At 35.0% G+C, this 19,984-nt stretch overlaps 1 protein-coding gene across 2 annotated transcripts in view; it reads right to left on the reverse strand.

The window, feature by feature from the left end:
- ABCA12 (ATP binding cassette subfamily A member 12) overlaps window positions 1–19,984 on the reverse strand; it is a gene marked incomplete at both ends in the record, with an annotated part of 162,092 nt that overhangs the window by 1,124 nt on the left and 140,984 nt on the right. For both annotated transcript variants that reach the window (XM_081051201.1, XM_081051200.1), the window contains 13 exons: window positions 307–444; window positions 3,044–3,149; window positions 4,283–4,375; window positions 5,574–5,677; window positions 7,649–7,783; window positions 9,614–9,755; window positions 10,059–10,168; window positions 11,239–11,443; window positions 13,504–13,757; window positions 14,880–15,039; window positions 16,111–16,226; window positions 17,624–17,801; window positions 18,372–18,426. In XM_081051201.1, coding sequence (XP_080907327.1) covers window positions 307–444; window positions 3,044–3,149; window positions 4,283–4,375; window positions 5,574–5,677; window positions 7,649–7,783; window positions 9,614–9,755; window positions 10,059–10,168; window positions 11,239–11,443; window positions 13,504–13,757; window positions 14,880–15,039; window positions 16,111–16,226; window positions 17,624–17,801; window positions 18,372–18,426 — 1,796 coding nt within the window. The remainder of the gene's footprint in view (window positions 1–306; window positions 445–3,043; window positions 3,150–4,282; window positions 4,376–5,573; window positions 5,678–7,648; window positions 7,784–9,613; window positions 9,756–10,058; window positions 10,169–11,238; window positions 11,444–13,503; window positions 13,758–14,879; window positions 15,040–16,110; window positions 16,227–17,623; window positions 17,802–18,371; window positions 18,427–19,984) is intronic.

Here is a 19,984-nt window from a genome sequence, read left to right on the forward strand (position 1 = left end):
TAAGGAAAGTGTTAACAGCTATTTGTTTTACAGGTGAAAATAATGTTTTGCTGCTTTACATGTACATATACCTTGATAGATCCACATGTCTCGTAGAAGGGGAAAAATCTTCTTTTCTTCATTAAAAAATAGTTAATGCTTTTAACATTTCCCCTAACGTCCCCAAATGTAGTTGGAAATAAGTTAAGCTAAGTTTTTCCAGGGCAAGATTCGATATTGCTTCAACTAAAAATGAATTGAATGTCATTGAAAAGAAATAAACAGAATGTGTAGTGATGAGCCCGTGGATCACGGAATCCAGCTTACCTCTTCCAGGGTAGTCTGACTCACTAAGAAATTTGTGATATTTAAAGCAGTCTTGTTGGTTTCCAGCAGATCAAAAATGTTTGCTACTCCTCCTGCCGTGACTGGTACATGATACTCTAGCATGCTGAGGTGCTGATCCTGTGGGAAACAAAAGGGAAAACAATGTATTTTGCAATATCAGATAATATTGACTTGATTAGACATACTTAAGTAAGAGCCAAGAAAAATACTGAAATTCATTCCACTGAAAATGATGTAACTGTGTCAATAACGGGTATGTTTTGAAACTAACAGCTTCCAAAGATGAGACGAAAAGTTGTATGAATGTCGAAGAGAAAACAAATTAAAAAGTTAATGAAAATTCCTAAGTATTGTATACCCATGTGAACTTATAAAATCAGTATAGTCTTGCCTGGAAAAGAATATTGCGGAATGATATTTCAGATATCGGATTATACTCAGCTCACATAAGCATTTTCAGAGATCACTGTGAGAAATTTCATTTTTTTTTAATGTTAAAATTGTTCTAAAAAGCTGGGGGGTAGCTGCTCAATTTATATTGGCTAAAGAGGCTAGGTTCAAAAGCATTGTCCAGGAAAAACCTCATTCAAATAGCGCCATGTTTTTTCACAACTCACCCTAAAATTATCTTGAATTTCTTTATGTTAGTCCATAGTATTACCATCTACTTAGTGATCTACACTCATTTCCTTGGAGTATCTTTAACACCTTGCTTTTCTGCATATTTAGTCAGTGATCACATCCTATTTATTTTCTTCTAAAATAGCTCTCAAATTTAACTTTCCCTCTCTATTTGCACTGTCAGTATCATTCACCTGCGACTCATTATTCCTGCAGTATCTGAGTTACTGCAATGACCTCTTCAGAAGCCTAGAAACCATATACCCTTATATAGTCTGTCACAAAGCAGCCAGAATAGTCTTTCCTAAACACCAGTTTGATCAGGATGTTTGCTCCAGAATCCATCCCTTCAACCCATATGGGTCAGATCAAGAATGTGTATTTCTGCTGGTATTTAAGACTTCCACTACTGAAAACCCCTCTTCCCACACCTTTGCTCACTGCCAGGCCCCTCTCATTGACTTGTGTTTGCATCTCACCTGTCACTGCCATCAGGCTGTCTTATTTATTTTTACTTCCAAATCATTCTTGCTATTTCCCTTCTAAAAATCTAGAAACCACCACATTCTTGTAAAGAATGGTCTGTTTAGGAAGAAATAAGACTTATCATCACTGCATTTGTCTTGCGTAACCCTGGTCCCAGGAGAAGCATACCACGGCAAATGTAATCTTATCACATAGGGAATAAGCGCAGATTTCAATCCGGAAATACACTGAAGGAAAAAGCACGATGACCAAAAAGATTTTGGGAAGAAAAGTGACACTCAATTCTTAAATTTGATTTTGATCTATGTGATAGAAAATGGGCTTTGATAATCATAAAAGCTATTATCTCCTGGAGAAGTTAGCCAAAGTTTGGGAGGTTGAGACAAAGGTATTTTGTACGGATAAAACAATTGTTTCAAAAAAATGCACTCTATTTTGCTCTCTACAATCACTTCACATTGCTATGATGCCTTATAGTTTATGAAATATCTATTAATTAAAGTTTATTGGGGTGACACTAATTAGTAAAGTTACATAGGTTTCAGGTGTACAATTCTGTAATACATCCTCTATATATCACACTGTGTGTTCACCACCCGGAGTCAGTTCTCCTTCTATCTCTATGTTTGATCCCTATCTTTGTGGAAATTTTATCATTTATTTCTCACACCAATCTTGTAAAGTAGATGTCATTATTCCCATTTTACAAATGAGGAAAATGAGGCCCAGAGACTTCCATTGTCTTGCTGAAATCACACAGGGAGAGCTGGACCTTAGCCCAAGGCTTTCAATTTCTTTTCATGATTCTACACATGATCTCCTTTTAAAAACAATCGCTTGCTATAATCATCTTATACAAATTATCTGTATATGAAAGATGTTATATAGTGATAAGATTTTTTTGCCAAGTGCATTTATTTTAAATATGTACTGTGTCAGCCAAATAGGTATGTATCTGTATCTGTACTAATGTATCTGTATTAATTTAATTTTAATTTGTTGGTATGATATGTATGCATCTACATTCTGTAGATATGGATAGATAAGATGAAATTAATTGAACAATGTTTCAACTACTGTGCATCTAAGAACTTGATTTTCAAGCAGTTCTGCTCAAAACTTTGTGGGCTTGTCTTCTAAATGAGGAGAGTACAGAAGATAATCTCTTCTGGTTATGACATTCGGGAACTCTTTTATTTTAAGAAATAATGCACTTGGTCACATAATATTTGTCATCCCTGTGTTCCCTAAGTATATGACTAATAAACTAGTTATGTATACAATTAAAAAACTAATACAATATGGTCATAAAGGCTTTGTGAGGAAGAAATAAATCAAGATATGTACAAAGACTCTGTTACTTTTAAATAACTACAAAAATATAATTTTGTAATTATAGTTGAAGATGTTTGAAGATTCCATGTGAAGAATAGAATAATTTGAAGATTCTATTTGTTCATACTTAGTGTGTTTCAGAGTATCTTGAACTAACAAATATATTAAGATTCATAATAAAGCTATGGTCAACTTGAAAATGGCAAACGTCCACTATGATTTTCGACTATCAAAACCAGTCAAAGTTCAAAAGGCAAGAGAGTCTCTTACTTACTTTTAAGTATGTTTTAGGAAAGTGCAGTTGCATGAACCTTGTAAGGGCCTCCATGCTAACTTTGGTATTCTTCACGTGAACCTTGACGGTAAATCCTCGTCCAAACCTAGAAAGAAAATGTAGAAAAAATGATGTGAGTTACATTTTGCTGAAATAGCTCCCCTGGAATTCTAGATAATGAAACAGGACCCAAGCTGACCATTTACAGCCCTTTTTCTTCTATAAAGACTCTCATTTTGCCATAAAAGTTCAGGGCATGTTGCAAACTGGAAATAGTGCATTGCCATGGTTTTAAAAAATGTATTTTTACCACTACACAAAGTCAGACTCTTTGGACAAAAGCTGCATTAGAAAGAAAATATAAAATCTTGGCTTTCTTTGACATCCATGAATTGGCAATTGATGTCTATTTCTGGGGTTAAATACTTTCTAATTTAAAGCAAACAAGGTCTTGAGAGGCAAGTCACTGGAGATTTGGTGTCAACAGTAAAGATTAACATCACTGAGGTTTTAAAAATAGATGTACTAGCTAACTGTTAGCACCAAGAGTAGAGTTTGTAAACAAGTCACAACAGACTCTCTGAGAACAACATATAAGGCCTCTTCCATCCTCTTTTCTTATCTTGGTTAATATTATCTTATAAGAAAGCCAAGTTGTACAGATAAAGGTATAATGACATGAAGTTTGGAGATTAACAAACATGTATATATACATATACATATATGTATATATATATATGTGTATATATATATATATATGCAGTCTGGCAAATATAAAATAGTAATTTAATTTTAGTTTGTTAGTATGATATTTATGCACATTTCCCCAATGTATTTTTGACTAAAAGGTTTTGAATGTGGTAAAAATATCAAATAGCTTACTGCATGCCTGTGCAAATGGCAAATGAACATGCTAGATGAAAATCTATGCCTTCACGTACCTGTCAAGGTCTAATTTGTTTTTGAGTAAACACTTGAAACTGCTTCCTGAGAGTATTTTGGTTGTAGACTAATTTTTTAAGAGCTTTTAGGCCTTGTAGGTTTTGGGGTTATTAACTAAAAATACATCCAACCCTCGCTAAGATAATTTAACTTTAAGATGAGTCAATGATTAACTTTTCTATTCCATTTTCACTACTAATTGAAGGATAGGCTCTTGGGATAATCCTTGAAGGTGGGTACAGTAGTTTTAGATTGATTATCCTACACTATATGTTAAACAGTGCATTTGTTTTTCACCTGCTCTTTATATGCTGCAAAGATCCAATACATTGGAACCTTCCATTTACCATAATGGCCAGCCTGGTACAGAGAGCTTCACATTCTTCCATGCTGAAAGACAGCAGAATTACATCAGAATTCTGGGCAAAGAAAATTGGGTTCCAGTTCATGAACAAAAGCTTAACTGTTTCACTATGACACCTTAAGATCCTAATAATGGCTTTTCCCCTGAAGAACAACAACAAAAATTACTATACATTAAATATCTTCATATAAGGTTTATTACTGTTTATTCTCAAACTTGAAGTCATTTCTCTTACCTGGAATGCCCTTTTTATCCAACACATTATTTCTTTCAAGTTCTTTCAAGCTTTGTCTTAAGACCTATATTTCCAAAGAAATGTTCCCAAAATAATGCTGAGTTTCTTTTTTTTACTATGCTTCATACTCTGCATTCAGTTAGCTTTCATATTTTGGTGTTTGTAACTAGGTAACCAGATTGATTATGTAATTTCTAATTTCATGGAGTACAACTGGAGCAGATCTTAAGTATCACTCTGTCCACTTCATTCAAAAGTTCATGCAAATTAAATGATTGGCTCCAGAGCATATAGTGTGCAGGGGCAAGACTAGGATAGAAACAAGTCTCTGGATCATACACAAATGTAGTACTTTCCTATTATATCATAATTATCACAAGACCAACCTTGTAAGAAAGGCACAGATAAAATCACAGATAAAATGCTTCAGTAGCTTGTATACTTAACTAATTAGAAGGGTTTACCTCAAGGAGGAGGCCTGTGAGCTGGTTCTTAAAGGACTGGTAAGATCAGAACTTGGAGAGATTTTGTGAAAAATTGTTCCCAGTGGAAAGCACAGCCAAAGAAAGGGCATGTTGACAGGAGAGATAAAGGAGCATATATGAAGTCCTTCAGATTGACTTATAGGAGACGGTATTGTAGGAAAAATGGGCTAGAAATTCAGATGAGGCCAGATCATAAAAGGCCTTGCATCATAAGCTGAAAGATGCTAAACTTTATGTGATAGGTGATAGGGAGTCATAGTTGAGTTAAGAAGGTCAGAAATCATAAGATATTTGTTTTCAAAAAGATTGCTTAGGCCCTATCCCACCTCAGGAAGCTGGATTCTCACCATGAAACCTGCCTGACTTGCTCCTAAGACTATACACGTAAATTACTTTCACCTAATTCTGGAATTCATTATCAACACATATATACAGGGTTCCCTTTTCCCACCTAGCATTCCCAAATCACGTCAGTTGACCTCAAAGCTCCTACACACGGTTTACCTGTGAGATGTGAGAATGACGGAACATTTATTCTGTACTTCTTCCGAAATTATCTTCCAGAGGTGCCGTTTTGACTTGGGATCCATTCCAGAGCTTGGCTCATCCTTAATAGAAAGTTACAAGGAAAATTTATCAAGTTAATTAATTTTTGATGGGGTTCTTTACATGAATCACTACATCTCACTTGCCTAGAACAGAAATCACTTGGCAAAGTCCTGTGACTAACTTGTTTTATACTTAATAGGCTCCTTTCTGCTGTTGTCAAAAAGCTCAAAGTTAATAATTTAAAATTGTCGTTTTGTTTTAAAAACTGACTCATTGAAGTTGACACCCTGTTACTTTACACTTGTCTTATGTATTTCTTTGGGAAAAAAGAAGTTCTCCTTCAGATACTGACAAAGCAGAGTTTTTACATTGAATACTACATTGTCGCTTATATATGTGAAGATATACAAGTTCTCTGCCTCGCTGATGGCACAATTTTGTCTGCGAGTGATAATAGGCTATGCGAAGTGGAAAGAACACAATTTGATTTTTCAGTTAATGTGTTTATGGTGTATTTTTAGCTTCATATTCTTAATTGGAATTTAATACCCCCTGGGGAAATAAGCATAAGATTTGCAGAAACTGCCAAGTAGAAAGATAGGAATTGTATTTTAAAAGTAAATGATGGTTTGAAAAATTGTTCAGACATAAAATTAGACATGTAGCAATGGATGATGCAAGCAAGCAATAATAGGTCCTGACAGATGATCAAACCAACAAATTATAGGTCAACAGTAGGTAAAAATTAAAAATATACATCTGTAACAGAAAGTATGTACACAGATAGGATCACCAGAGGCTTGTTTTTATAGTGAGGGGTTAAATTTAAAGAAAGGAGTGAGTGTTAATTTGGGCTAACAGTAAAGGAAATACTGTTACTGCTCCTGTTTTTGTAGATGATAGCATTTATATAGTAAATGGATATAGAAGAAAATAAGTGTCTTTGTGTTGTAGACTGTACTTCAGGTAGGCTCATTCATACGTAACATTTACATGGCGCTTTTAACTTTTTGAAATACTTTACATCTATTATCTCACAGGGGTGCCTCAGGATTGTTTTGTTCAATTTAAGGGACACTTACACAATAGAATTCCATTAAAAGCATTGACTAACAGGGATACAACGCATTATAAGCTTCTGGTATTGTAGAAAAATGGGCTGTGCGTCATTCTGTCTGGGCAGTTTATATGAATTGATCCTCTGTATGACTTAAACCCTGGAATAATGTGGTGATTTATAAGTGGATTTTTATTGCATATCGTTAAGGCTCTTTTGGAGTTTGAAGGTCCTTAAACTAAGAGGATCTTCCAAACTAAGGACAAGCTTATTTCTATGGAATAAACACTTTTTACAATGTTTGGTCTGGGGAGCAGAATGCTGGGTTACCCCTGTGAATAATTTACATTTCCAGGTGATCCATTTAATAATCCAGCTCTTAATGAAAGCATAACTGTTGAATGCACTTTTTTTTTGCCTTTGAAATTTTCAGATAAAGTGGAATGGCATATTATAGATCACATCCCAGTGTAGGTAATTCATATTTTTAAGTAACAGGAAAATACAATTTTAGTACAACACAGTGTCTTAAAGTGTATCTTTGCTTCTTTCTAGAAGTTTAAAAATATGCTAATTCACCTGGTCAGGTACTCATAGTACTGATTTCTTCAATTGGGAATCAAATTCAATTGGGAATCAAATTCTACCATATTCCATAATTTTACTTACTCATTTGCATACCCTGAATTTGTTCCACCTACTTTCCATTCCCATGCCAAACGTATCCTCTGAAACTGGCTGCAACACAGCTTCAGACAAAAACATTTTTGAGGGCATACTGTTGTGGTAACAAATTATTTGCTGATATAAATTCCCTGAATGAAATAGTACAGGTAAAGTGCTTTGTGAAATAACCAGCACAGTGAGCCCTCCATAAATGTTTATTCCAATAATGAGAATGAAACAGCACATACACACAATTGGAAGGGAGGTTCTAATTACGCAATAGGCTTTTTCACAATGACTCACTTACCAGCAGAAGTATGGAAGGTTTCCCTATCAGGGCCAGCGCAGTGGATAGTTTTCTTTTGGTGCCGTAACTGCACAAGGAGGTAGCCCTGTCCTTGTAGGGCATCAGGTGAAGTCTCCGCAGGAGCTTGTGAACAGTCTGTAGGCAGAAAAGGGGAGTTGGGTTGACCTCTTGCTAAAACCCTTAAAGCACTAAACAGCAAAAATGCTGTTTGTGAAAAGAAAGTTTTATAATAAGGAAATACATACCTGGAAAATTCAAACATTTAAACTCAACAGAGATTTTATTTTTAAACTCAACAGAGATTTTATTTTTATTTTCAAAGATCCGCCTAAAAATTCATAATCATGAATGAGATAAAAGCAATTTCATGGAGGCTCATTTTCAAGTGGGATGTTTCTCCCCCAAAATGTGTGTGTGTGTGTATGTGTGTGTGTATGTGTGTGTGTGTGTGTGTTTATTTACGATTGCAGATTGTTCTTTCCGTTACCTCAATGCAGAGCTTCCTTATAAAGCTTAATAGAGCTAAAACAGAAATCAGCCTTTCTCAAAGCACATCTCTCATTGTCATCATGATTTCATTTTTTTTTTAACCAAGGGGTGAGTGATCACAAAGGCTTTAAGTCTTTTAAAAACTGACCCAGTATTAAAACTTTAGTACGTTAACTGAGGAATCATGGGTGCTTGTGGCTATTTCGGTAGTTAAACTGTCCTGGAAAATTGTGGAATCCTAGGATTTCAATAGGTCTTTAAGATTGCAAAAATAGAGGAAAACACCCTAAGGGTTAGCCATTCCGTTGCAAGGGCAAATAATTATAGTGGAGTACAAAATCACAGTAAAAAAAAAAATTAAAATTGGAAGCTATTCTACTTTACTTGGGCATTTTGTAGGTAATTCCATGTTTTAATACTTATCTGGACACTGAAGGATGTACAGCCATTACCAATCAATGCTCAACCCAGAGCCAAGGCAAGTGTGATCCTTTATTTGATAGTTCTTCTATTTATTTATTTATTTATTTACTTACTTACTTACTTATTTATTTATATTATTATTTTCAGCTGTACAAAACAACATAGTGATTAGACATTTACACACCTCACAAAGTGATAACCCCAACAAGTCTATTACCCCTCTGACACCATACTTAGCTATTCTACCACCATTGACTATATTCCCATGCTGTACTTTACCTCCTGTGAATATATATACTTTTTAAAATTACAGTTAACATTCAATATTGTTTTATATTAGTTTCAGGTGATTGCTAATTTGTGCAGGCACTATGGAAAACGGTAGGGAGGTTACTTAAACAATTAAAAACAGAACTACCTTATGACCCAGCAATTCCATTCCTGGGTATTTACCCAAAGAAATCCAAAACACTAATTCAAAGATATATGTACCCCTATGTTCATTACAGCACTATTTACAAATAGCCAAGGTATGGCAGCAACCCAAGTGCCCACAGATGAGTGGCTAAAGAAATTGTGGTACACACTCGATAGTTCTTAAAAGGCAATTGAATAGACACCTGTCAAGGAGCTTCTAAATCCAAGTTCATATCCGTGTACATGATATACACAATCAAGCTAATACTGTATCCATTGTCAGGAAGAAAATGTCACAGTTTTCCAGATGTCATCTTGGTCTTGAGGTTGGATGTTTAGGAAGCAGAAACAATAATGTGGTTTTTTTCAATTACAGTTGACATTCAATATTATTTTCTCTTCATTTTAGGTATACAGCATAGTGGTTAGATATTTATACAATTTACAAAGTGTTTCCCCCCCCCGTAAGTCTAGCACCATACATAGTTATTACAGTATTATTGACTGTACTCTCTATACTGTACTGTACATCCTGTGATTATTTTGTAATTGCCAATTTGTACTTCTTAATTCCTTCACTTTTTTTAACCCAATAATGATTTTCAAATGAACTAGTTTTCCCATGCTCATACTCACTTCTTTAATATCTTTTTCTGGAATTCCGTGTATCCTGGCGTAGAAGTACAAATGTTCTTCCACGGTGACCAGGTCATCTAAAGCATCTTCCTGAGGGCAGTAGCCAACTAACGAGCTGTGAGAGTCCACATGAGCCAGGGAACTGAATTGAGAGAATCAAAAACACAGATGAGGTTCAAAAGATATTTCCCTCCTACTCCCCAAACGTTGGGAAGATAGCTCTAGTTTGGTCATAGTGATTGGTGATTCTAATAAAAAGAGATATAATAATCTCACTGTTATAGTTACACTTAAAGGGTTAAAAATTCCCACTCACTTGAATAGCTGTTTTTTCCCCCTAAGGATTTAATAAGATAACCACAAAATAGCATAAAGGGTTTGTTTTAACTACTTTTCTCATTCAGTTATGTTATGCTTAGTAAGTTGAAGCATTTGTTTTTCATACCCAGTCTTATTTCTGATCAGAATGTTTCCACTTGAAGGAATTATGTCTCCAGTCAGCATCTTGAAGATAGTAGTCTTTCCTGCTCCATTCACCCCAAGAAGGCCAAAGCACTGGTTTGGAAGAGGAAAACAAAGATGTTAAACCTTAATCTAAAGCAAAGATATGTTACTATTGTATCTCTTTCCTCCTTCTCCATGGGTGAAATAAATTACTAAGAAAAATAAATCACTGGAATTATTCATGGATATTGTGCTGTGTTGGCATTTGATAAAACGTTCTTTTACAATGAATAAGTACTTCTGTGTTTTTTTGCCCCTCTTTAACTACATCTAAAAATTTGTGTATGTGAGGGAGTGTGTGTGTGTATTTGTTTTATATATATTACAGCATACTTCCATGTGACATGTTAAAATCCCCAAGATATGCTAACCTGACAAAGTAATTATATTTATAGATTTCACATTTTTCACACAAACTTTAATCAAACTTTACTGAATAAACTACTGAAGCAATAATTTCTCCATGCTGTTGAGTAAATTTGATGCATTTACTTTGTAGCTCTGCTCAGAAAGCAGGGAAATACCCACATTCTCTTTCTCCTTTCAAACCTGCTATGAACATGGTAAAAATAAATATGGATGCAGTCTAAGAACTCACTTCTTTTTTTTTTTAATTAAAGTTTATTGGGGTGACAATTGTTAGTAAAGTTACGTAGGTAGATGAGGGTAAAAGGGATCAAATATATGATGATGGAAAGAACTGATTCTGGGTGGTGAGCACACAATGTGCCACATAGATGATGTGTTACAGAATTGGACACCTGAAACCTATGTAACTGACTTCTAACAACTGATTTCTTTACACTGTTTTTCGAAGAGGTCTGGGAACTAAAAGTTGAAAAATGCACCCTGTACAGGCTTCTTAACTGGAAGTCCACCCCAGGAAAACAGCAGCATGGGAAAGTACTCAGGACTTGGTATGGGGTGAATCGTCTCTATCAAGAGGAAAGACATAGGATAGGTAACACATGGACACTTGTAAATTACATATATAGCATCCATCAACATATTCAGAGATTGGCTTCCATATTTAAAAAAAAAAACATTAAGGAAAGACAAAGATTTTTATTTGTCATTTATCACGCCAATATTAAGGACAGAAACAAAATATGGTTCCTTACCTCCCCAGCGGGTATCCCAATGCTAATGTTGTTTACAGCTACAATTTTTTTGTGGATAAGTTGGTAGTTCTTTGTGAGACGATGGAGTTGGACCAGGTCAAGTTCATCTGCCCCATTCTCGACTCTCAACCTCTCAGCCCGCACGTCTTCATCTTCATCTATTGTCTCAATTACAGGTGAAGAATTAAATTTTCTGAAGAAGAGTCTAAAAACATGAACCCGAGGATTTAGCATCAATGATTCTGAAATGGCACCACTCAATTTCAACATGTTTTAATGGGTTCTCACTTCACTAAAAGTATGCTATCTATCACAGACTGGGTTTGTTTTAAATTTGTTATACATGATGCTAAAAATTAGTATGAATGCTCTTCACTGTATTTGCAATGATATTTGAATAGCTTTTGCTTTCCACACCTTACATGCTTACAGATCCACTGTTACAATTTAGATTCCTAATTTTAGTAACAAGGAGGTCAGTTTGGGTTTGAAAGTTACTTCCTAACAAAGACCAGAGTTATTAATAAGACTCAACACTTGCAAGACCACAGTCAATGATCATTTAAAAAAAAAAATCCTCTCCATTCATTCTTTTATTATCAATAATATGAATGTTATTCTATATTCTTTTTACTGTGAATGTCTTACCTGGCATGTATCCAATATATTAAGGTTATCAGCCCTGGAAACTCACTAAGTCTCATACTTACCTCAGTGTCTTGTCCCTAACGAATACCAAAGCAAACCAAACCAAACAAAATTTAAAAACCCAACAAATCAATTCAGGTCTTCCTCCCAATGTCCCTATTTCTTTTAATGATATCCTCAGAGATTCCAACTGTGTTGGTTTTTTTTTGAATCTTCCCCATTCCACAACCCACTCTTGCACTCAGTCTGCTAGCACTGGAAATGCCTTATAGTAATACTCAGTTATTGTCATCGATCATTTTTCTCTCTGTTTCCATTACGATCACGGGCTTTCACTCTTCCTCACATAGATTTCCCCAGGACCTTCAAACTGCTCTAATGTCTCTGACTCTTCCATTCCAATCTGCGCTACCTCCATAAAATCATACCTCTTGGGGTATCATTTGATCATGTTGCTCTCTCTTCGAAAACCTTTAATGGACTACCATTTGCTGAACAAAGTCCAAACCATAGCTCTTTAACCAAGCATCCAATAAACTCCCTAATCTTCCACACTTTGGCTCCTACTATTTTATCATATTGATTGTATGTTCTAATAAATTGTGTTGCTCATTTCTCAAATATGCCCAAAGATTTTTTTCTCTATCTTTACTCTTGTCATTTTTAAATTATTATTAACTTGTTTTATTTTTGATAGGTGATACACGTACATCATGTATTAAAATGGTACTATAGAATATATAATGTAAAGTAAGTCTCCTTTAAACATATACAGTTCTCTTCAGCCAAGACACACATGTTTAGAGATGGCTCATTCATGTGTATGCACAAATAATATACATTTCTTTTCTAACTCAAATGGTAATATACTTTACACATGTAGTTCTAAACCTTGCATTTTTTTACTTAATAAATAGTAGAAGTAATTCCAAATACTATGTGGAGAACTGTATCATTCTGTCTAATGGCTGCATAGTGTTTAATTTATTAACATATATATGTATATATTATTTACTTAACCAGTCCCTAAATGAAGGCCATTTAGATTGTTTTTATTCTTTTGCTATTAGAAAATGGTTGCTGTGATGAATAATTTTATTCATACACTGTTCTGCATATTTGTGAGCATATCTATAGAAAAAATTCTTAGAAATGGAATTGCTGGGTCAATTGCATGCATATTTCTTTTAACTTATGATTCTGTCCTCACTTTTTCAATTTTCTTTTCCTCAATTCATTGCTAATATGCTACCTACTCAATCTGCTTTTCCTATTTCTGTTTTCTATTTCTCCAAACTCAAACTCTACATAAATAAAAACTACATCTTTTGTTTATATATCTATTTTCTCTCAATCACTGAATCTTAGTCTCTTTAAGACTCACAATTGTGCTTAATTTTACTCTCCAGTCTGCAGCCATTCTTACAGACAAATAGTAAGGACTGATAATTATTTATTGAACAGAATGAATGGTGAATTATGCTACCATTTTTTTAAAAGTTTTCTTGAGCAAAACACTTTCATACTCATGGAAAAGCTTTGGCTATTAATCCCTCCGTGAGTATTTTGAAATTGAGTTCCACCATGGATGTCAAACACTGTTTTCATTATACTTACCTGAATTTCTTTATTAGCCACTCATTGATTATGAGTCGCAAGAAAAAGAACATGGTGCCTTGAGAAACCAAAGCCACAAACATTGCACCTAGTTTATCCATCTCAAAGGTTTCACTTGGGAATTCCACACCATATGCTTTTAAGAAGTCTAGGACTGACTGTTGTTGGGAAAGTTCAATCAAACCGTAGCCAAAACAGAATTGTGGGAAAATCAGGAAAATGCGCTTGAGGGTTTCAGAAATAAGTTCTAAAGTCTGAAATAAGAGAAATAAAAATGGAGGTAGTGTTAGACTTCCAATAAGTTCACAAAAATTTAAAACTAGATGTACACAAATGTTGGAACCTGAGAAGCTTATCTAGATTATCAATGATTTCACATGTATGCGGAATTTACATGTGAATATTTCCTGTAACTAAATGGTGGAGATTTATTACTAAAATACAAGCAGAAAGGATTATATTTTCCTTGAGATGATCTAAGGCATCAGGCTAAACCCTGAAGGCAGAATCACTTCTAGATCTGCCTTAGATCTGAGAAATGTAAGAATAGCTAGGGTGTTGCTGTCTGATACGGAGCATTGGGCTATCGGTAGATGCCTAAGTAAAAGAGGAATTTAATACAGTATTACTTCAAAACCTAAGGTAATTTCTACTTGAAGAGGGACTGAAATGGTGAAATGAGATGTAAGGAGAGAGACAACCTATGTTAATGAGAAGCAAATGGCTCATTTTCGTGTTATTCACCCTTGGGGCCAACCACTTGCATCTCGTGAATTTTCTTCTTCCTTCTGGAGTGTGCTTGTTTTCTCCTCAGTTCACTTCATTTCCTCCCTATTCTTTTCCAATCAATTGCCTGGCAATGTTAGTGCTTCCCTTCTCACTAATCATAATTGTCAGCTCTGAATTGAAAGTGATGCTTACAATGAAGTAGGCTCCAATACGTGATTGAAAGGGAATGAATTTGGTTTTTTTCTCTATGAATGTTCAAATGAATCTTAACCCATAGTCATATAACTAAGCCATTGTGCTTGTCACTACCACTCCATAACAATTTGTTACGAGTGAAATTTTAGTTGACCAATTGGTTGAATGACTTTTGTAATGCCATACAATGTATCTGATTTCACCTCCATCACCTCCTCAAGCCCTATCATATGTCAATAGTTTTGATGCTGGGTAAGTATAATCATAGGCATTCATCTTGATGGAACCGAAAAAGAATTTTAAAAGGCTGCAGTTTCTCCTCCACTGCATTTAATAGAATCTAATGAAATTCCTCTTTTCTATTTAGAGAATGCAAAATCCAGAAAAATCTTTCCACATTGACTATGTTTGATACATTCACTGAAGTTTAGCAGAGTAATAAAGGACCTTACCGGATCATTAGGCTTTTCCTTGGAAAGAAAGTATACCACTGACAAGGAAACAATGGAATTGATGCCAAAAAAAAGGTTGATGCAGACGTAAGTGATGAAAGCCATTCCCGTTTCATGGAAAAGCCCAGCCAGCAAGTACATCCAAGAAAATGTAGCATACCTGTATGTTTAATAATACTAAAGATTAAAATGATGCCTAATTATTCTCATGTATTAGCTACATGCATACATGCATGCATGCATGCATACATACATGTATACATACATAAATACATACTTAGATGGGGTTCCAAAGTGAAAATAAACATCAGTGATGAGTTGACAAGCTCTGTAGTTAGATCTCTCTTTTATTTTATTTTTATCTTTAACAACAACAACAATTCAAAGATTGTTTTTAAATGACAGTAAGAAGCCTCTCTTTTAAGGACTCTTGAACAGTCCTACATCATTACAATTTCCAAGTAATTCCTCCTAGAGATGGTGTTACCCTACCTAGGCAAGACTTTTTTTTTCTTCTCAGAAATATGAGCTTAATCAACATAAATCTTACAATTTAAAGTTGAGGAAGACTAATGTTATTATTGTGAAATAATCACATAGGGCATGCTTAGAAGCTGGATGTCTTGTGTTGAAGAAATACTTGAGCAACTTTTGGGGCAGTGTAGTAGAACTAGAGACAGAGAGATCCTTCATCAGCTGCAATTGCTAACTAAATGGATACTACCCATGCATTCGGGGCAGAAAGAATTGCTACACTAAGCATTGATTGCATCAACCAATATTACCTATATTACCCTAATATAGTAACAATATTATGTGTTTGTTTTAGACATTTATAAAAATATAAATAAAATAAATATAGATAAATATATATATACCTTAAAATGATACATATATTCATAATTTGTCAATATCCATACATTTATACACATTTTTCTGATCATTCTAAAGCCTCAATAATTATGCAAATTAAATTACATATGTAAATTGTTAAGCATGATACTTGGTATTTAGTAAGTATTCATTAATGGTAGATACTGCTATTGAAAACAACACTCACTTTCAAAAGTATTATACTTTACAAATATGAACTAGCAAGTGTAATGTAGTGTTAGTCATCACCCATGGCTAATGAAACACCAAGACAATTATAAGTGAGCCTATGAGATTTAGGTCCTGTTTATGCCTAGGAGAATTTAATTCTATGAATTCTTCTTTCACTGCAGCTTACCCAAACAGCAGGAGCAGGAGAGATACAGCACCCAGGTTGTTCTCACTGTAGAAGGCAGGTAACTTGAAAATTGCAATGACAGCAATTGAAAATGTTACAGGCACCAAGTAGAAGACCTATAAGAATACGCGAAAAATGTTTACTATATGGCATGTTTTTTATTTTAATAAATCAATGGCCCATCTAGTTTAAAAGTGTCACAAGACGACCTAAAAATATTTAAAGAAATGAAGTTTTATTTATGTTCCTAGTACTTGTAACCATTCAGCTTATTTTACATTGATTTCATTCTAGAATCTGTCTCCTGCAATATGAGGTCAAGCAAACCTTCATGTGCACAGATATCCATGGAGCCGCTAGTGTTCCTGCCTCCAGACTTTCAGACTTGGGAATCTACAGTGCCAGAGGTTCAGTGAGAAAGATAAGACAGCCAGGTATCTTGGTATTAGATTCAGTCCTCAAACTATTGATTTTGTTTTGAATTCTGGAACTCTCCAGATGGCTGATTTCTAAAGCTTGGTCATCACTCTGAGCCACTTTGTGCAAAACAGCATGGCAGAGGATTCCACATTCTTGTAATCGCAGGTGTATGGAACAATTCAGTGTTTCACCGACAAGCAGAAATATTAAGTTCTGAGAGTTTGCAGCAAGATGCACACAATAAGAGAGATGGTGATTTAACTTGGGGGGGTCTCCTAAATTGGACAACAGAATCCAAATAGTAAGCAGCCCTTCACAGAAGTGTGTACTTTCAAACTTTCTTAACACTGAGCTCCTATTAAGTCCAGGGAAGTTATTGCCATTCTTTTAGATTTGATTTCTAGAACAAACGCATTTCAGACCTCACTGGGTACATTAACAAAATGGATATGCAGTTAATTACTCTCCAATTCTTTAAGCCAACTCAGACAATTTCACCATAATAACTAGGCAAAGCATACCCACCCTGGGCTTTGAGCCAATACTGGCTCATTTTGAGTTAAGAAAAACCATCTGAACTTTGGGACCATTTTATGCAAATGAGAGAGCTATCAATAAAATTCATCCTTTATTGTCCCTACTACTTTGACATTTTCACTATTATTTGATTAAATTTTTATAAGCGTGATTATTTGGCACCAATGGGCAACACCATTCTGCAAAGCTTCAATTTCTCAGATTTCAGTGTGCAAAAAATAACTTGGGGTATTTTCTTCAAAATGCATATTCTCTAGGTTCCTCTCCCAAGATATGGATCTAATAGGTCTGGTGTGAGGTGCAGGAATCTGCATTCAACAAGTGTCCTGGGGGATCTAATCTGTGTGGTCCTCAGACCACAGAGATGAGGACTGGTGAATTTCTCTTGCCTCCAGCCACTGGATGAAAATAAACATGATGCAAATTATTTTTTTCTTAATTTATTTATTTTGTCATAATGATCTGAACTAACTAGCATAAATAAATCTCAACTATAAAACTGATGTCTTCTACACAAGTCAATCCTGTCTGTCCTGTCATGACACAATGTACTCACCATGTCATAAATGAAGTTTGTCACCCAGTAGCATGTCACACCGACGCCTGAGATATGCTGCAACTGCTTGGCTTTGGTCTGATGTTCCCTTACAACGTAGGTGACGAAGCTGGCGGTGGTGACAGAGTAGCCCATCAGGATGGAGAGTGCCACTAAAATATCGATTAAGCTGCTCATTCTATAATGAGCAACAAGGAGAAGAAAGCACACATAAGCTTTTGGAACTCTCTTCCATCCAGAAAGATTCATGACTAAAACCATCAACAAAACAGTCCAAGAGTTGGCTGTGATACAAATAAGTCTTCCTACAAGGCAGCCAGATAATATCTTCTCTAAGACTTGTCTGTGACCCTGGAATAAATGTAGCTCTAGTGCATCTGAATTGTTAGGGATATTTGATACAAAAACCTCAGTCTCCGTGGGTTGTAGGGTGTATCAAGGGATATTTAGTTCTTGAGCATAGAAATAGTACTTAAAGGCTATGCAGAGAAATTGAAATGATGAAACACTTATGCACTTGACTTATGAAAGCAGCAGATTCTTGAATCTACAGTCAACAAGCTCTACTTAGCAACCCCACTGTACACTCTTTCAGAAACTTCCTTTTATCCCAGTGAGTGACTTATATTACCAGCTTTTCTAGATTGACATGTATTCCGATATAACTGGGATTTCCCATTATAGTGCTTTATGCAGAGGCTCAACTATGCCAAGGAGGAAATAAGTCATGCCATATATATCTACTTACGTGGCTTGTTCTTGGTCTTGCACTCCAGGGTAAGGATGACTATACATGATGATGCCTTAAAGAAGAGACCGTCCTTTTCATTAGTAAATATTCAGTCTACCAGAAATACCAATTTTTAGATGGATAATACCCAATACTTGCCTCCTTGTGCTATGCTCTAAAGAATTTTACTTTGGAGATACTCTTTCAAATGATTTTCTCCCAATCTCATCTATGCCATACAATTGGTGGCACTCACATAAAAAGAAAAAAAAGTTTTACACATCGTGTTTGGAATTTTGAGGGAAGGGCCAAGAATTTACATTTCTTATGTAGCACTTTCCTCTCTAGTTAAGTAATTGTTTTCCACTTTCTCATCTTTATCCTCTGCACTTCAGAAATGTATGGCATTTATAGAAGCAACTCAAAAGAAGACCGATTATAGGAGGATCTCCTGAAGAACAGACACTTACCACCCCCATTCCTCTTTATTGCACTATTGGCTGTAGTGGAGAAATATTGTACCTGAGAAGATCACTCCTTCTCCTTTACTATTTCTAAGATGCCTATTGTTCTAGAATTCTACCACAGTAGGGCTTTGAGCTTCAGTCACTCCTAACAGATTTTCACTGAGACATAAAGATCCAGGAGGATTCAGAGAAACTAGCTGGCTCCAGAAAAATAGTCACTTAATTCCAATACAGTCCTAAATTATTGGGGTTTCCCAGAGTTGGTTATCCTTTCTGAGTTAGAAGCAAGGTGATTTTTCCCCTCTCCTTCTTAGAGGACATTGGTTAGGCAGAGTCAAAATGGGCTGGCAACTGTTTCCCAAAGCACCACAGTGTAAAGGCAAAGTCTATATTGTCTGAGTAACTTTGGAAAAGAGTGGTAGGTATGGAAGGAAGATATTCTTTAAATATTTGTTGCTATGGAGTCATTAGCTGAAGGCAAACTTACTGCTCATATAGCATATGTCCATTATATTAAGAAGTTAAGGCCCTTGCATAGCACCCAGATATTATAGAATTATTCTAAAGTTACATTCTCCATTAATTTAAAATTATAATTTTTATTAAGTAAAACATGACGTGTTTTGAAGTTTAATTCTGAAATTGTTATATGTTAAAGAAATAAGTATATCATGAAAGCCAAACAAAGAAACTAACAATAATAACCAGCTTGGCCTAGAATTTTAATCACATCATTGAGGGAGTGAACTTTTCTTATCTTTTTTTTTCATTTTTTTTTTTAGAAATTAATGGCCTTGCTTTTTATTGAGATTCAATTTTCCTTGGGAACTTACGTAAAACTTGTTGCTGAATTATAATATAAGCAAGGGGAAAACATTTTTTTTTTAATTTATGATTTGTGTTTGAGGAACCTTTGCAAATACATTTAGCCCAATATGAAAAGTGGTGCTGAACCAATTGTTTTCATACATATGTTTAGCTGAAAGATTAAGGAAACGTGTCAGAGTTAGGCATGTATCTCAAAATCTTTTATGTGGGTTCTATAGCATCCACATAATGATAGCAATTCAGTGATTAGTTAATGAATAATTATTAAAACTAATAGAATCTTAAAATTTCAACTATTTCCCCTACACACAATATACATTAAAGGTAACACATTTT

This window comes from Rhinolophus hipposideros (genome assembly GCF_964194185.1).
Source record: "Rhinolophus hipposideros genome assembly, chromosome: 6".
Lineage (NCBI taxonomy): Eukaryota > Metazoa > Chordata > Mammalia > Chiroptera > Rhinolophidae > Rhinolophus > Rhinolophus hipposideros.